The 16,758-nt window shown below is 38.1% G+C and overlaps 1 protein-coding gene across 6 annotated transcripts in view; it reads left to right on the forward strand.

Moving 5' to 3' along the window:
- Itprid1 (ITPR interacting domain containing 1) overlaps nucleotides 1-16,758 on the forward strand; it is a 155,224-nt gene that overhangs the window by 56,093 nt on the left and 82,373 nt on the right. For 4 of the 6 annotated variants that reach the window (XM_058573147.1, XM_058573150.1, XM_058573149.1 and 1 more), the window contains exons 2-4: nucleotides 10,505-10,686; nucleotides 11,935-11,983; nucleotides 12,300-12,343. In XM_058573147.1, the coding sequence (XP_058429130.1) occupies nucleotides 10,524-10,686; nucleotides 11,935-11,983; nucleotides 12,300-12,343 (256 nt within the window). In that variant the 5' untranslated portion in view covers nucleotides 10,505-10,523. Of the gene's footprint in view, nucleotides 1-10,500; nucleotides 10,687-11,934; nucleotides 11,984-12,299; nucleotides 12,344-16,758 lie in introns of all 6 variants that reach the window. The other 2 variants (XM_058573148.1, XM_046426088.2) reach the window with 1 other exon arrangement.

Here is a 16,758-nt window from a genome sequence, read left to right on the forward strand (position 1 = left end):
TGTCTCTGAAATAATTCAAATAGAAAAGAAGATTTAGACAGAGCTCTTTAATCTCTTCTTGCCCCCAGCTCTTTCTTTGTTTTTCAGACCAAGTACTTTCTCATTTATGTAATTCAGAGTTTTAGCATCATAATGGTCTCTATGGGACTGAGATATGATGCAGGTTTTTTGTGGGACAACATATTTTTTTAAACTTGAAAGGTATTCACTTAATGATCTCAAAGTGAATTGTTTGACTATTCTCTTCATGCATATTTTTGTCTTATATACATAAACTTTACTTTTAGAGCAGTTTTGGGTTCACAATAAAATCTGCTAGAAGGTAGAGAACATTCCCTTACCCTACATCTGTATAACTTTCCCTATTATCAATATACCCCACCAGAGAGGTACAATTGTTATCATTTGTGAGCCTGATTGACACATCATTATCACCCAAAGTCCATGATTTACTTTAGAACTCACTCTGGTGTGATACATTCTGTGGGTTTGAACAACTGCATGATGTTGTGTATTTATTATTATTGAATACACAGAGCAGTTTCACTGCCCTAAAAGCCCTCTGTGCTGACCCTATTCATCTCTTTTTCTCCCCTAATCCCTGGCAACTATTAATATTTTATTACTTCCTAGTTTAGCTTTTTTCCAGAATGTTATGTAATTATAATATTAATAATAATACAGTATGTAGCATTTTCAGATTGGCTTCTTTCATTTAATAATATGCATTTAAGGCTTCTCTATGTCTTTTCATGGCTTGATAGCTTATATCTTTTTAGCACTGGATAATTCTCTGTTTTCTGGATATACCATAGTTTTTTTTTTATCCATTTACCTACCAAAGGCCATCTTGGTTGCTTCTAAATTTGGGCAATTATTAATAAAGCTACTGTAAGCATCTAGTTGCAAGTTTTTGTATGGAGATAGTTTTCAAATCTCTAAATAAGTAACAAGAAGCACAACTGCTAGCTGTCATGGCAAGAGTGTATTTAGGGTGGCAAGAAACCACCAAGTCATCTTCCAAAGTGACTGCACTGGTTTGCATTCCCACCAGCAGTGAATGGGAGTTCCTGTTGCTCCACAACTTTGCGAGCATTTGGTGTTATCACTGTTCTGAACTTTGGCCACTTTAATAAGTATATAGTAGTATCTTGACACTTGAATTTCTCTGGAGTATCTTTTTCAAATGCTTACTTTCCATCTATATATCCTTTCTGCCGGGGTGTCACCTAAGGTCTTCCACCATTTTTTTTTTAAGTTTTAAGAGTTCTAAGGATATTTTGGATAACATGGATAACATTCTTTTGGATAACATGGATAACATTCTTTTTTTAATTTTTTTTTTTTTTTGTACTCAGGGGAGTACTCTGGACCACATCTCCAGAACTTTTTATTTTTTATTTTGAGACAAGGTCTTGCTAAGTTACTATGAGCCTCAATAAGTTGTTAAGGCTAGCCTCAAACTTGCAATTCTCCTTCCTCAGCCTCATGAGTCACAGGGATTGCAGGCACATAACCACCACACCTGGCTGGATAAGAGTCTTTTACTAGATAAGTCTTTTGCAAATATTTTCTCCCAATATGTAGCACTTCTTTTTTCATTCTCTTGACAGTATCTTTCATGGGACAGAATTTTTTTATTTTATCAAAGTCAAACGTATCATTTCTCTCTTTCTTGGGTTATGCCTTTGGTATCATATCTAAAAATTCATCACCAAATCTAGATTATCCAGGTTTTCTTCTGTTATTTTCTGGAAATATTATATTTCCACATTTCACTTTTAGGTCTGTGATTCACATTGAATTAATTTTTATGAAGGGGATAAGACCTGTGTCTAGATTTTTCTTTTTTGAATGTGGATATCCAATTCTTCTAGCAGCATTAGGTTAAAAGACTACCTTTCCTCCCTGGTGTTGCCCTTGCTCCTTTGCTGTCTATAACTATATCTCTTTCTGTGTCTCTCTATTTTTATTATATTGATATATTTTTGATTCCAGTATAGTGTTGAGAAAGAATGTAAAAGGAGATATTTTTGCCTTGTTCTTGGTCATAGTGAGACAGATTCAAGTCTCTCACCCACAAAATATGATGTTACCTGGAAGGTTTTTGTAGATATTGCTTTTCAAGTTAAAGACTCATAGTTGACCAGTCATTTTTTAAAAGATAGTAAGAAAGGTACACCGAAGGAATAGAACCCAACTAAAGGAAGAGTTTAAGAGAAATAATCACCAGATAAAATGATTTGTGATTTTATTAGGTAACATTAAAGTAGACATCTGTCCAAAGCCACTTATCAGCAACCTTTTGATGAAATGAATGCTGTAATTATTTACATGTATTTCAGTTTCCTTATCTGGAAAGTTCAACTACCCATTACCCCATTTTCAAGGACCCGGACCACAATTTCCCCTTCTAAGAAGACTATTCTTACCTTTTAAAATTAAAATTTCCCGTTTAATATTTAAGAACCATTGTTTATACTTCTGTCAAAAGGCAAATTATACTTCATCCCATAGAATAGTTAACAATTACCATTTTGGGGGCTGGGGCTGTAGCTCAGTGGTAGAGTGCTTGCCTAGCTTGTGTGAGGCACTGAGTTTGAGCCTCAGCACCATATAAAAATAAATAAATAAAATAAAGGTGTAGTGTCTATCTATAGCTAAAAATATTCTTTAAAAAGTGCCATTTTTCATAATCAACTCTAAGCTCCTCAAAGATTCCTGTACACAGCACTCAGATATTTAATTGAATTAAATTGGAAGATATCATTATTCAATTCATTTAATTTTTAGTAGGTTATTTATACAATGTACTTTATGAGCAACTTCTAGTGCATGATCCTGTGCCTGACATGACAGAAACTACACAGATGAGTAAATCACAGTTCCCACCTGCTGAGAACATACAGTCCAAGGTTAGAAGCATTCATTCATTCATTAAACCATCTATTGCTCATCACCTGCTATTACCCTTGTCCTAGACTGAACACCATGGATACAAAAGGTCATGGTCCATGCCTTCAAGGAGTTCCATTAGTTGGTAAGAAAGGCAAGTTTAATAAGTCATTCTAAATGTGAAGACTGTTATAATAAAGGTTTACATAGGTCACTATGGGTGCCAGAAGAAGACTGCAGTACAGAGAGATGAAGAGACTAGGAGACTAGGTCCCATAGAATAAGTTTCATTTGAGTTCCATGAAACTGTATCCAGGATAGAGAAGGAGCGTGCTTCTAGAGGGATCTGTATCCAGTGCTATCAGAGAGGAGGATGCATTTGTGAATTAGTAGCTGTCTGCATTCAGAATAAGGTGAATGTGAAGAACTTAAATTGTAGTGATGTTGGAATAGAAGATGAGCACTACTTCACAGATGTTCCCTCATCCAGCCACTCTTCCTTGCTAGCATGAGGCAAAGAAAATGTTGAAAAGGGAAGAGTAAAAATGGTGAGGACAAAGAAGAGAATCATCAAGAAAGAAAAATCAGTTTAAAGTTGGACAAGATCAAGGACTGGATCCAGGCTAGCTGTGGAGAAGCAGTGGGTCCAACTTCACCAACTTTGAAGTTACTTCAAGTTTCCGGGAAGCTGTCTATATAGTTCTTCATTTAATAATCCTTTGCTTAATTTTACAAGCAAAAGATGAAAACTGCAAGTTCAGGAAGACTGACTTTGGGATCCAGCTTGGGCACAGCTGCCTTTTCTTTAAACTCAGCTTGCTCCCAAATGGCAGGAGTGAGTACCCTTCACATATTTCATGGTGGGAGGAAGCCACCCACAGAACAAGTCATCACAGACTGCTTGTTCCTCCCAGCAGAGTGTTGACAGAACACTCCATTCCCCAGGCTCTGCCTCTACTGCACTGAGTCACTTGGAAGTCCTGACAAGTGTTTGTGGGACTTCGCCACTTGGATAGGAAGGGGGAGCAGAAGGGCAATTCCTGGCTTCACTCTGTTGCTTCGTTTTTCAGTTTTCCAAACTTATGAGTAATAAAAACAATGCTTTCTTCTTGTTGTTTTTATAATTTTGAAGAATATAACTTTAAAATATTTTAAAATGTGAGCTCCATTGATCAGATATTAAGCAGTCCATGTGGACTCTGGAAACAGAATAATGAACTTATGGAATCATCTTATTTCATCCAATTATCTCATATTATGCAAAAGGAAATAGCATTCGGAGAGAACTTGAAAGCACATGCCGGATGTCATATAGCCAATTGGTAACTCTTTGTTGATTAATGAAAATTAACTTACTTTTTTGTTTTGCGGGTGATCGATTCAGAACTTTCATCTGCTTGTTAGCTGTTAGGGAGCATATAAAAGGAGCTAAAAGACCGTGTTTATTCAGATAGTTGTTTTTCAAAAGGTTGAAGAGGCACTCACCAACTGATTCATCAGAAAATTATGCTAGAGAATGGAGAAAGTATTGTATGCATGTGTGTATGTGTGTGTGTGTAGGTCTATAATCTCATCATTTTTTCTAATTCAGACCTACTGTCCATTACTCCTTGATGCTGTGAACTATTTCTGGCAAATTTGTAGTAGCTGCACTTCCTGATAAATTGTTTAACTACCAAATACCAAACTAACCTTAATTATGTCATAATCAGATTTTCTTTGCGGTTTCTCGGTTCCTTTTGGTATTCATGTAAAGACCCAGCCATTCAACAAACATACAAGAGTACCTTTTCCCTGTAGTTATATAATATGAGCTAAAATCTCTATCCTGAAGAAATTCTTAGGGTGGTTAAATTGAAGTGTAAATAAAGATTTATAAATCAAAGTAAAATACCTTAATATTGAACCATGGAATTATCGAAGAACAATTAAAGTTATGCTCACTTGGAGAGAGCATGTGAATGGAGGGGATTGTGGATAGCTAAAGTTTGAGGTATAGAACATATAAAATTTAGAGGTCAGAAAGGGGAAAACCAGCCAGCGAGTTTGAGAAGAAAAAGCTTTGAGTGAGGTAGGAAGAAATTTTGGAGGGGAAGATGCTAAAACTCAAATTAATAGAGTATTTCCATTAAACAGAAGTGATCAATTATATCAAACGTTGCCAAAATTTCTAAAATGAAAGAAACTGAGAGTTGGCCACTACTGTGCTGATTCAGGTGGGTTGTGGAGTGAAAGGCGTGGTCGGCTCTGTAGATGGGAGCCTCTTACTATGATCCAAGTGTAACTACAAGTTCTGGTTCATATCAGTAGTAAAGGTAGTTTGCTTGAGATCTATTGTAAGGGGATCTCTCTTTTTTAACGATTTAATGTGAGATATGAAAGGAACAGAGAAATCAAAGAAGACTTGTAAGTTCTTGACCCAGCAACCGTCTTGATGGTGATGCCATTCATTGAGATAGCCACACTGGAACAGAGGCAAGTGTGTTAGAAGGTAAACAGTAGGCAAGGAAACGACAAAGAATTCAGTGCAACATATTCAAGTTTGTCTAAATACATCCAAGTGAAAATATCAAGTAAGCCATAATCTGAATTTCTGAGGCTGGACCAGATTTGGAAATGTGAATTTGGTGGATTATTTGCACAGGTAATGCAATCTTCCAGAAAGACCATAGGAATGACATTCTAAAATTTTCAGTAAAATAAAAGACAATGTTCTGGATGGTGACAACTCCTTAGGATGATGCATATGATTCTAGGGACAGAGAAAACAAAGTCTGAAAGCAGCAATGAAGAGCATAGAGGAAATTTATACCACCTCCAAGAATATGGCAAGATTATATGATAGGAAAAAAAGTGTCACAACTTGAGAGCAGCAAAGGAAGACATGTCCAGATTTCAATTAGAGAAAGGAGATGAAGGCACTGTCAATGAAGAGGTTAGAACAGAGGGGACTTGGTGGATGGCAATGAATGAATTCCAGAGGGCACAGGGGTTAGAAGAGTCCAGGAGGGATGGTAGATTGGCTCAATGAGATAATGTAACTGCCACGTGAGCATGACCCAAGAGAATGATGAATTACTCCTGGGGTCTCCAGTTTCCTTGGACTGTCAGCCTCTCAGTACTGAACTTTTAGTTTGTAGAAATGAGTAAGTAATGTTAAGGCTCATGATAATCATCTTTTTGAGAGCATGAGTTCTGGGGGCTACCTTTATAAACTTCTAGGAGTGGCACCATAGCTGGAAAAGGGGCAGGTTTTACTGGAGCACGTAGACTTCTTTTAGATGCTGCTACTGGGGAAAACACTGGCTACAGAGGATGGAAGGGGTAAGGAAAGCTGGACAGTGTTGGGGACCTTAAAAAGGACTGAAGAGGGGCTGTGATGAGGAAGATCCATAGAGGAGACATGAAGGTTGTTGGGAGTCGCTCCGGCCCCAAAGACTAACTTCCCCATCCCCGAAGAAGAGCCGTCCAATGGTGAGCCCTGCTGGCTCACATGATCCTTACCCACCAATCAGACTAGCCCTGCTGGCTCACATGATCCTTACCCACCAATCAGAAAGCACCCCAGCCAACTGTCAAACTGTTCAAACATTAAACTGTTATAACTGTCAAACCACCCCCGGCTCTATAAATGTGCAGAGCTGTTCCTCAATAAACGGGCATTTTCTCCAAAGGCAAGCCTTGATCGTTCTTTCAAAGATACTGTTAGAGATCCCTTGTGGGCCCAAAATGTCTTGAGGTTGTTCTCCCCTTATGAGATTCTATTCCTGACCACAGAGATTATTCAGAAGCGGTGGCCAAGGCCAGCACAACATCCTATGATTATAACCTTGAAATTAAGTACATAGTTGAAGGAAGTTCAAGACTGTTCAGAACCTCTAACTCTACCCTCAGGAAGATATGCAATTTCATGGTCACAGAAAACCTCTATTCTTATAGCCCCCAAATATCTCTTCATTACCCAAACTAAGCAATCTGGAGACAACACAGGTTATCCATAAACTAATAATGTCAAATCTATCTTCTATGAGAAAAACTCTGCATGGGTTGGTGAATCTTCTTTCCTTGGCAATTCTTGAACATGATAATGATACAAGGAAACAGAAAAGAGAAGGAAAAAGAAAGAAAACTGACAAATATGAGTATCAATTGTTTTATATACATTTTTCCATTAATTTTTCCAAACAACCCTTTGAAGTGGTTATTTTGTATCTACTACAGATATTAAGGAATAGATGAGCATAGATATTTGAAAATTCTCTTAAGATGTCAGAACGCAGCAGAGCTGAGATAAAAATCAAGAGTTATCTGATCTGAAAACTCTTGCTCTTTTATGGTTGGCACATGTAATATCTGATGAAAAACTCATTTGTTAAATGATGCAGGAATTTTCAGAGGTGAAATGATTAGATTATAGAGCTGTACCCTCACTATTGAATTAATCTATTTGATGGATTAATAATTTGGATGACTACTGGTGGTTGTAGGCAGGTGGAGCATGGCTAGAGGAAGTAGGTCACCTTACAGGATGTGTCCTAGGACTATATGTTGTCCCTGGCTTCTCTCTCTTTCTTGGATTCCTGGCTGACCTCTGGCAAGCCCTTCCACCATGATGTTCTGCCTTACCTCAGACCAGAGCAATGCAGTTGGCCGTCCATGGCCTGAGGCTCTGAAACTGTGAGCCCAAAATAACTTTTCCTCCTCAGTATTATTCTTGTCAGGTATTTTAGTCATAGTGACAAGAAACTGACTGCCACACTGGCCAAGCTAACTGGATGTTCCTTTCCCATGTAACCAAGCAATTCACTAAACAGAGTATTTACCCTGAGACAAATGTTGCACTGGAATCTATGGAGAAAACATAGAACACAGTCCCTGTTCTGTCAGTATATGAATGCCTTGTTTGGCAAGACAACCCGTCTGCATAGAGGTACAAAAAAGATGAACCCCAATGGACAAGAATGTAATGATTGTCACTGTTTAAATTTCAACATATCAAGTTCTATGATTTCATTGTGCACTGAAGACTCCATGGTATAAAGGAGCAGGTATGGGTAAACTTGGTCTAGTTCAAGAAAACATGAGGCAGGGTCAATTTAACAAAGTTAATTGTCTTCTCGTGTTGATTATTTATAAAAAATTGAAAACTTGATAACATTTTGATGCATTTCATTTTCTTTGTTTTCAGTAATTAGTGTTTTTCTTTTATAAAATGAAGGTTTTTATGATTATATAATTTTGCATTTTTTAAAAATTAAAATGACAATATAAGCAATTTCCCCCCATTACTAGATACACACCACACACACACACACACACACACACACAAGGATTGATGAAAGTATAGTAGTCAGAATAGAAGGAACAGAAGTACAGGGGAGAACCTGATCCAGGATGAGGGTGCCACTTTGGGCCAAGTCAGAGCTGGCAAGAATTGGGCTCCAAATGGTCCTGGGGACTGAGGGGTTAACTAGAGGAGTTGGCAGAGGTCATATGCCAGAATGCTGCCTGTCTATCCTCTGGGCAATTCAGGGTTGCCACCTGATCCAAAGGGCTGCTCTGGGGAGCCACGTGAGTGGATGCCAAAGGAAGGTCATTCAAGCATCAGAGAATCCATTTCCAGAAGCAGATTTGTTTACTAACTGGGAAGGCATCCATTGAAACAGAGGGAACAAAAGAGTTTTTCTTTACAAACCAGTCCCTGACCCTTGCCTTTAGCAAGGTTTCCCACTTTTCTTTGGCAGCCTTTATTCTGCTCTATAGCCAAGTACAACTGAGCTGGCAGAGAGCTTACCCTCTCTGGTTGTGCAAAGCTAGAGGCTGAGGTCAGACTTGCCATTGTAGAATAGGAGTTTTGGGACATGCAGATAAAGTAGAGCTTTCATTTAAAATTTTAACAAACTTTTATGTTATATATGTGGAAAAGCAATAGCTGGATTAAAATTTAACATTATGGTACTCTCACCTGCTTCTTGTCCCTTCTCTTTACAATGCAAAGTCTCTCCTACTAAATAGAAATTAAAATTTGTATAGTTCACTATCAGAGGCTCTTCCTAAATTTAACTTCCTAAAATTGACTAGCTAACTTGTTTATTGTCAGTGTCGAATGCAGCTGCCCACCTTTTGCCCTATGTTTTAGCTAACTGAAATTTTTTAGTTGTTGCTTATTTTGAATGTAAAATTAGCAGCCATCACAGTTATCATTATTTTTTCAGCAATTTACAAATATACAGTATTTATACTGTGTATTTATACTTCAACAATGTTTGCATTTGAATATATAAAGCACATAAAGAAACTGCTACTGCTAGTTGCATCTAGAATGTTCATCTATACTTAAAAGAGAATAGTCAGATGTTTATAAAAAATCAGAATGGTTTACCTTTCTTAAAATGATTAAAAATGATGGTTTACATGTATGTCATGTTAACAGTGATTGTGCACCAGTGTAGGGTGTGAGGAATGCTGAAGTGGTGTTGGGATCTTTGGCTATTTCTCTAAACCTGAAGAAAACACTAAAGCAAATTCAAATATATGCCTGTAAAGAATTGAGCCAGAAAGTGTGAAGGCTAGTTGAGTCTGAGCCCTAGCCCTGTTTATTTTTCACATGTTAATTTAGTACCTCTTGTGTGCCAAAAATTCAGTCAAATACTAAATACACAAATGAGGAAGGGAATACCTCTTGTTCTCAAGGTGCTTATAGTCAGGGGAAATTGAACAGTTTATATAGCTGCTCTAAGCTCTGGTCTCCTGCTCTAAGTCTATGATAAGGAGGTTCATAAAAGTCAAATTAGATACTAGGAACCATTAATATTTCTTGTGCCAGGTGTATCATATATTCATTAGCTCTAATTGTCCCAACAACCTTAGGGTAGATAGTACAGTCTCGGACTATGACTGGAGTGCCTCTATTTGAATCCTAGTTGGCTGTATGGCTTTGGCTATGCGACTTAATCTCTCTGTTCTTCAATTTACTATAAACTGTGACAATTACGTAACTTCTTTCACTGAAGATTGTACCTTCTGTAATAGATTATAGAATTCAGCACAGAAGCTAGCACACAATAAATATGCCACTGAAGTTAACTATTATTAAAATTCAGTACAATGTACCCCAAAATAAGGGGGTGAGAGCGACTATGCAATTTATACAAAACCACACAATAATAAGTTGTAGAGATGACTCTCAGCCAAAATCAATCTGTTGCCAAAACCTTCATTTCCACCCATCATTTTGGGTCTCTAAAAATATTTTTAGAAATGTAACTGTTGGATAACTTTGAAGACTATTTATAGATGGCTCCTCAAGTCCAATTTCTTTACTCTCCATCCACATCCCAGACCACCAAATTGAATCCTTTACGTGTGGATGTGGCGTGGTGACTGGCAAGGCCAAGTTGGTCCCTGTTCCCCAGCTGTTGGTTCATGGAGAGGAAACCATTCCACCAACTTGAGATCAGGAGTTTGGCTCCCATGGCCGAGCCAGGCTCCCATGTGACTGTGGAGCTGGACCACTCACTGGACCACAAGCATCCTGACCTACTCCCTTGCACTGAGCAGACCTAAAAGTTATTCACTGCATCTGATTTGCTTGTGTGATTTAAGTTAGTTTGCAGAAATACCCTCTTATGATGGCGGAGAGGCCGCGAGGACCTGACAGACCACAAGATGGCCAGGAAAAGAGCAAGAGACGGATCCTGAGGTACACCAAGAGGGCATGGGCTCCTCTAGATGAGCAGCTGTTTCCTGGCTCTGAGGAGGAAAGTCAGACGGTCACCATCCCCCTGCTAGGTGAGAAGGGCACTCAGGGCTATTCTTAAAAGGCCCTTCTGGGGGTGGCAAAAGATCAGGGCTTTGGGTTGGAACAAGGGCTTGGCTTTGAGGAAACCAGTGTTTCTGACTTAATGCCAGATCATTCTATAAAATGGACACTCTGGTTTTCCACAAAGATTCAAACCACAGAGACTGAACAGAAGTTGACCAACTAAGGAATGAACTCTACTTCCTTTCCATTCCAGCACCCCCTCATCCCAAGTCTCAGGGACTTGAGAGCTGAATGGGATCCAAGTTTGTTTCAGGACATCATTTTATTGAAAGGTTCTTGGGGTCTGGCATGAGACATTAACAATAATGTTAATAATTTGAAGGGTGATAAATAGAAAATACTTCTCCCTCCCCTTCCCGAGATGTAACTGTCGGATGTTTTTTTTTTTTTTTCTTTTCCCATTAGCTAATTTATTCTGTCCTTAATATTACCTTGATTGAAGAACAAACACACCTCTAAGGCCACTGGCTTTTGGTTTGGCTGACACCTTGTGAGGAGGATAATTCAGGTGCCCCAGTGTTAGGAGAAAATCAAGGGAGATCAGCCCAGGGTAGATAATAGCCAACGAGAACAGAAACAAATATTTAATAAGAAATGTTGCCTTTATATCCTTTCTTTATGCCTTCTGACTTATCTTTTGAGCCAGTGCTAAAAATCCACCTTAAAGACTGGTGCTTTTTTAACACAGGGTGCCTTTGGCAATCCTGGGATTCTAGTGCAATTTGTCCCTGGAATGAATGCAAATTTCGTTTCTAACCTGGCAGAGAACTCCTTGCAAATAAACATCACTGGCTGCCTGCCTTAGGTAAATGTAGTGATTCAATCAGGAGAGGCTCTGTGGTGATTTACACCCCAAAGAGAAAGACAAAACTCTCATATTCTTCTGTACCCTTTCTATTCACACCAGGTAATTTAAACATTATTCTAGCATCTTTTGCTCTAGACTGATTTATTTTTCTCCTCTTTAACATTTTCTTTAATTTTTCCTTAGTTTCAGTCCTTTGGCAAGTTTACACACTCTTCTCAGGAAAGGATGATTATGGAAAACAGGAGGTTGTACCTTCAGGGATAAAAAAAAATGAATATGCTTATAGAAACATGTGACTAAATATGTAGGGAATTGAGCTTTTGAGTGATGACTGGATGATACAGTGGAGTCATTTGAGCTGGTGGTGGTGCTTTGACTAACTGTGCTGTTTCTTTCTCATTTATAGAAGATTCCAAACAGGAAAGTATCCAGCAGTGGCTAGACTCTGGATTCTTGTAAGTGTTTCTTTGTGACTTCTATATTTCTCTTGCAAAGATCCATGACAACCATTTGGGTAACCCTGACTGGACAAGGTGGGATGCTCATATTCACTAGGTACTTGAAGGATTATCCTATTATTGCAAAAGATTTATATCAATTTAAAAGTACAAAAGAAAATGCTGTTTGAATCCCTGACTGTTCACTGGTTTCCAAAGGTCCTCTTTCCATAAAATCTAACTGCATTCACACATGTCAGTTTAATTAAAAAGCAATTTCGTACAGGTTGCTTGCCTACATTGTTTGACTCACAGTTCTTTTGTTTTTTTACAGTGTCTCTGTAAATGAAAACTTTCAACAAGTCACCGATCATACTGGTAAGACAAGAGAACCCAGAACAGTTATAGTTTGTGGTGCTGACGATGAGATGTATGTGTGAACGTGTCAATGTGAGAATTATCAGAGGTTTCTAGAAATGGAAAAGACCTCAATCCTTCTGTTTGATTAATAAGACAGACTCAGAAGGCAGAATGGGTAGTTGTCTTCTGAGCACCAGGTTAGGGACTGAAATCAGGGCTCCTGTCCTATCATCACTTAGACTATAGCAGGACACTTGCTGGTTTCTATGAAGATGTTTGCAGGGATATAATTGTGGAAATAATTTGAATTTCCCTTGTACTGTATTGTACCTTTATTTCTTAATATAGCCTCTATTTTTGGTCTCAAAATTACACTTACATTTTTTCTCTCATGATACATTTGTTCTAGGGAAGAACAAATGACTAAATCCTAAAGCAAACAATGCAAGTATTTATGAGGCAAAAAAAAAAATGTATGACATTTGTCTTGCTGAGATTTGATAAGAACATTATAAAAAGAAAAAGGAATTTAATTACAGGTCTCACAGATTTCATCTTTCATACATGAAATTTCATATTTCATAGAATCTGAGATCTCTCAATTACATAATGTACTTATAATTACCATTCAGATAGATTAAAATAAAAGCCTGTTGGTAAATGAAAGGCATCCTGATTTTGTAGATATTAAAATGTGAAAAATATGTTTTAAAATTGATTCCATGTCATAAAGAATGCATGTGAGAAAAAAAATTGACATAAATTAGAAGTTCAATGATTAGAAGGGAAAATGATCAGTCTAGTAGTAACTAACTTTGCTGGTTTTAATTCTCTCACTCACTTCCTCTATGGAGATTTTAAGTGAAGTTTGACCATTGTCTACAAAACAGCTTGTATTTATAATTTTTTTTTTACTTAAAAAATTCCTCAGGATATTAATGAAATTTCCTTCCTCACCAAGTTTTCACTTTTCTTTAATATCAAAGTTCCACGATATCTAAAGTTCCAATAAATCAGATTGAAATACCCCTCTATTCATAATAGCTCAGGCTCAAGGGAAAAAATGCAAGAATTTAAGAAATCCAGCTGGGTATTCGATGGCCCTGACATTGTCTCTTGCCCTGGTGCTGGTGAGAGCCTCGCCCTGGTTCTGGGGTCATCAGTAACTATGTTAACATTGTCACTTCCCCCAAATTAAAGTCAAATCATGGCCTTGCTTCCAGAACCAGGTCAACAGACGACAAAGGCACAGACAGGATAGAACCACCTGGAGGAAAACAGGGCCATCAGCAAGGTTAAGCTCCGAGAGGCCCAGCTTAGATTCGGCAGCTCTTTCATCTCCAGCAAGACTTTTAATAATAATCGAATCGCTTCTTACAAGTTTAACTGAGCCTTTCCCTTGGCAAGCCCTTTGCTCATTGATCATATATTAAACTCAGCAGCTAGGATGGGAATATGGCTAGTTCTCATTTCTGCTTCGCAGATGAAGAATCTGGGCACAGAGTGGTCTAGGGCCATGATTTTTGGTCACAGCTGGTTAGAGGCAGGTGGAGGAACTGGAGGCCCAACCTTCCATGAGCCCCTCCATGCACTGGCCTCGGCCAGGATGCAAGAGCTGCGCACCGAGCTCAAGGAAGCCCAGAGTCACCTGGGAAATGTGGGTGTGGGCTCTGTATGGAAAACTGGTCACCAGAGGTCATGGAAAGGGTATCAGGGAGAAAAATGGTGGTGGAAGGTAAAGGAAGTTCAGAGGAGGAAAGGTGTCACTACTGGAGAAATTATCCTGCCAAAACTCTTAAAATCCTGATAGGATGCCAAGTGAACGTGCAGAAGGTTGTCAGGGCAGCCATAACAAATGAGTTCTAACCTGATGCTTAAAACACAAGAAATTTATTCTCTCAAAGTTACGGAGGCTGGACGTCCAAAATCAAAGTAGCAGCAAATCCTTCTCCCTCTGGAGAATCCTCCTCTGCCTCTTCCCCATTCCTGGTGGCTCCTGAAAATCCTTGGTATTCCTTGGCTTGTGGTTGAATCATTTTGTTCTGTCTTCACAAGGCCTCTTCTCCCTGTGTGTCCTCTCTTCTTCTGAGAACACAGGTCATTGAATTTAGGACCCACCCTAACCCAGCATGAACTCATCTTGACTAATCATACCTGTAAAATCCCTATTTCTAATTAAGCCCATCTTTAGAGGTTCTGGAAGGAAATGAAATTTGGGGGAACATTACTAAACTCACTCTAAGTGGAATTTATTCTGAGGCTTCTTCCTCATTGATTATTTCTGAGGCTTGGCACATGGAAGTGGTATTAAGAGCCAAAGGTCTTGTCAACTCAGTTCTAACTGGATACCTTAAAATACAAGAATTTATTCTCTCACAGTTATGGAGGCTGCACATGCCCTCCATGGAAAGCATTCTGCTGGGCCTATGAGCCCTGCACTGGGCCCAAATAAAATGGCTTCGGTGGTTCTGTTCCTGGGTTTCTCCCGAGTCCTGTGATGGTCAAGCTGAGACCTCAGTCTGTTGTGGTGATTCTTTGGCTTTTGTGCTCTTGTGTGGCTATCTACCGTCTCATTTTTATTAAGTTAGCATCTAGTTGACCCATTTTATACCTCATTCATCACCCTGTGCTAGGTAAAGCCTCTAACCTTTGGCACTTCAGCCTCTTCATCAGTAGGACTGAAATAGGAAGGAAATTAATGTGCATTGAGGGTGCACATGCTAAGTCTTTCCTGCATATTGCTTCATTTACCAGAACCATATTCTGAGGTGAATATTTCTACAATTAAATTTTTTTAAAAAAAATATTTTCTGAATTGTAGATGGACACGGTATCTTTTTTTTTTTTTTTTTAATCTGGGGATTGAACCCAGTCCTCATGCATGCTAGGCAAGCCCTCTACCACTAAGCCACCACTAAGCCACAACCCCCTGCCCCTACTATGATCAAATTTTGCAAGAAGAAAAAAGAGACTTAGAAAAGTTAAATACCAAAGTAGTTCAAATAAAAGGTAAAGGAATTGAGATGTGAACTTGGACTGGTCTGTCTGTACAGCCTCTTGCCCTCTCTAGAAAATCAGTGGTATTTACTATACATGTCACACATGGCAAGACCTGAGAGCCCCAGCATCCCTGCTGGAAAGTCAGAGCCCCACGAGCAATGGGAGTGAGAGAAGGAGCCACGGGCACTGTCTCCAAAACTTCTCAATCAAGTGCACCAGCTCTCTGGGATCACTACATGGTCCTGAGTTTAAAAATTTTATATGGGACAACACTACTTTTTAATGTCAATCAAGTGTCTATGGAAATGCAGAATGGTCACATCTAGATCTTAAAATTGAAAAAAAGAAACATTTATCAAGTTGACCAATAGGTACAAACTCGATGAATAAGTTCATGAGTCCTGACGTATAGTATGGTGATTATAGTTAACAATCCTATATTGTATACTTTAAATTTGCTGAGGGGGTAGATTGTAAATATTCTTGCCTGAGGAAAAAAGTAACTGTGTGAGGTGATGGTTTGTTAATAAGCTTGATTGCGATAATCATTTCACACTATAGATTACACATACATATATGTATATACCTATATATGCACATACACATCAAAATACATTGTACACCTTGAACAGATATCATTTGGTCAATTATACTTTAGTAAAGCTGAATAAATATATCAAGTAATTCATCTGGAAAGCTCTAAGTAGTCATTTTGCTTAGATTTCAGAAATTTTAAATTAAAAGAAACTAAACTCTTATGAAATTTGATGTGACTGAAAAATTAATGCTTGAAACACTCTATGGTGGTTGTCTTTTTCTGATACTGTGTTTCAGATCTCCATACAGTCTAGACTAAAATAATGATTATATAGTGATTATTATTAATTATCAAATACTTATTGTGTATTTTAAGACTATTTCCAAGTACACTTCAAGCAAAATAGCAGGATGACTAACTTTATTAAATACTGAGGAAGTTAGATATTCAGAAAGGTTACAGGATTTGCCTAAAACCACACACCTGTGAAAGATAAGAGACATGATTTGAATTCAAGAGTGTCTGATTTCAAAGTTCATGCTTTTTCTATCAGAAACCAGTATGCCTTTCAACTTCACTAGCTGGTAGTTGGTGTAAATCAACTAATCTGCCTCTAAACTGCACTAATGGTAGTGGGTGTAAATCAACTACCATAAATTTTATCTCCAGCTTGTCCTTACTTCTGTGAGTCAATTTGGGGTGACAGAAAAGAACTCTCCCTGAATTTAAGATTTTATGCTGAGACATGCTCCAAAATGTATTCCATTTAAACCTACAGGTACATAAAGTAGATTTTAGTTTAAAGAAAATTGATTAACAACAGTTCTAAAAGTAAGAAAGAGGTTCAATACTGTTCTGAAATTAATCTATAAATAACTCCTATAACTCAAATTTC

This window comes from Marmota monax, unplaced genomic scaffold (assembly GCF_021218885.2).
Source record: "Marmota monax isolate L192 unplaced genomic scaffold, Marmota_monax_Labrador192_F-V1.1 WCK01_AAM20220418_F8-fsc00133, whole genome shotgun sequence".
Taxonomy (NCBI): domain Eukaryota; kingdom Metazoa; phylum Chordata; class Mammalia; order Rodentia; family Sciuridae; genus Marmota; species Marmota monax.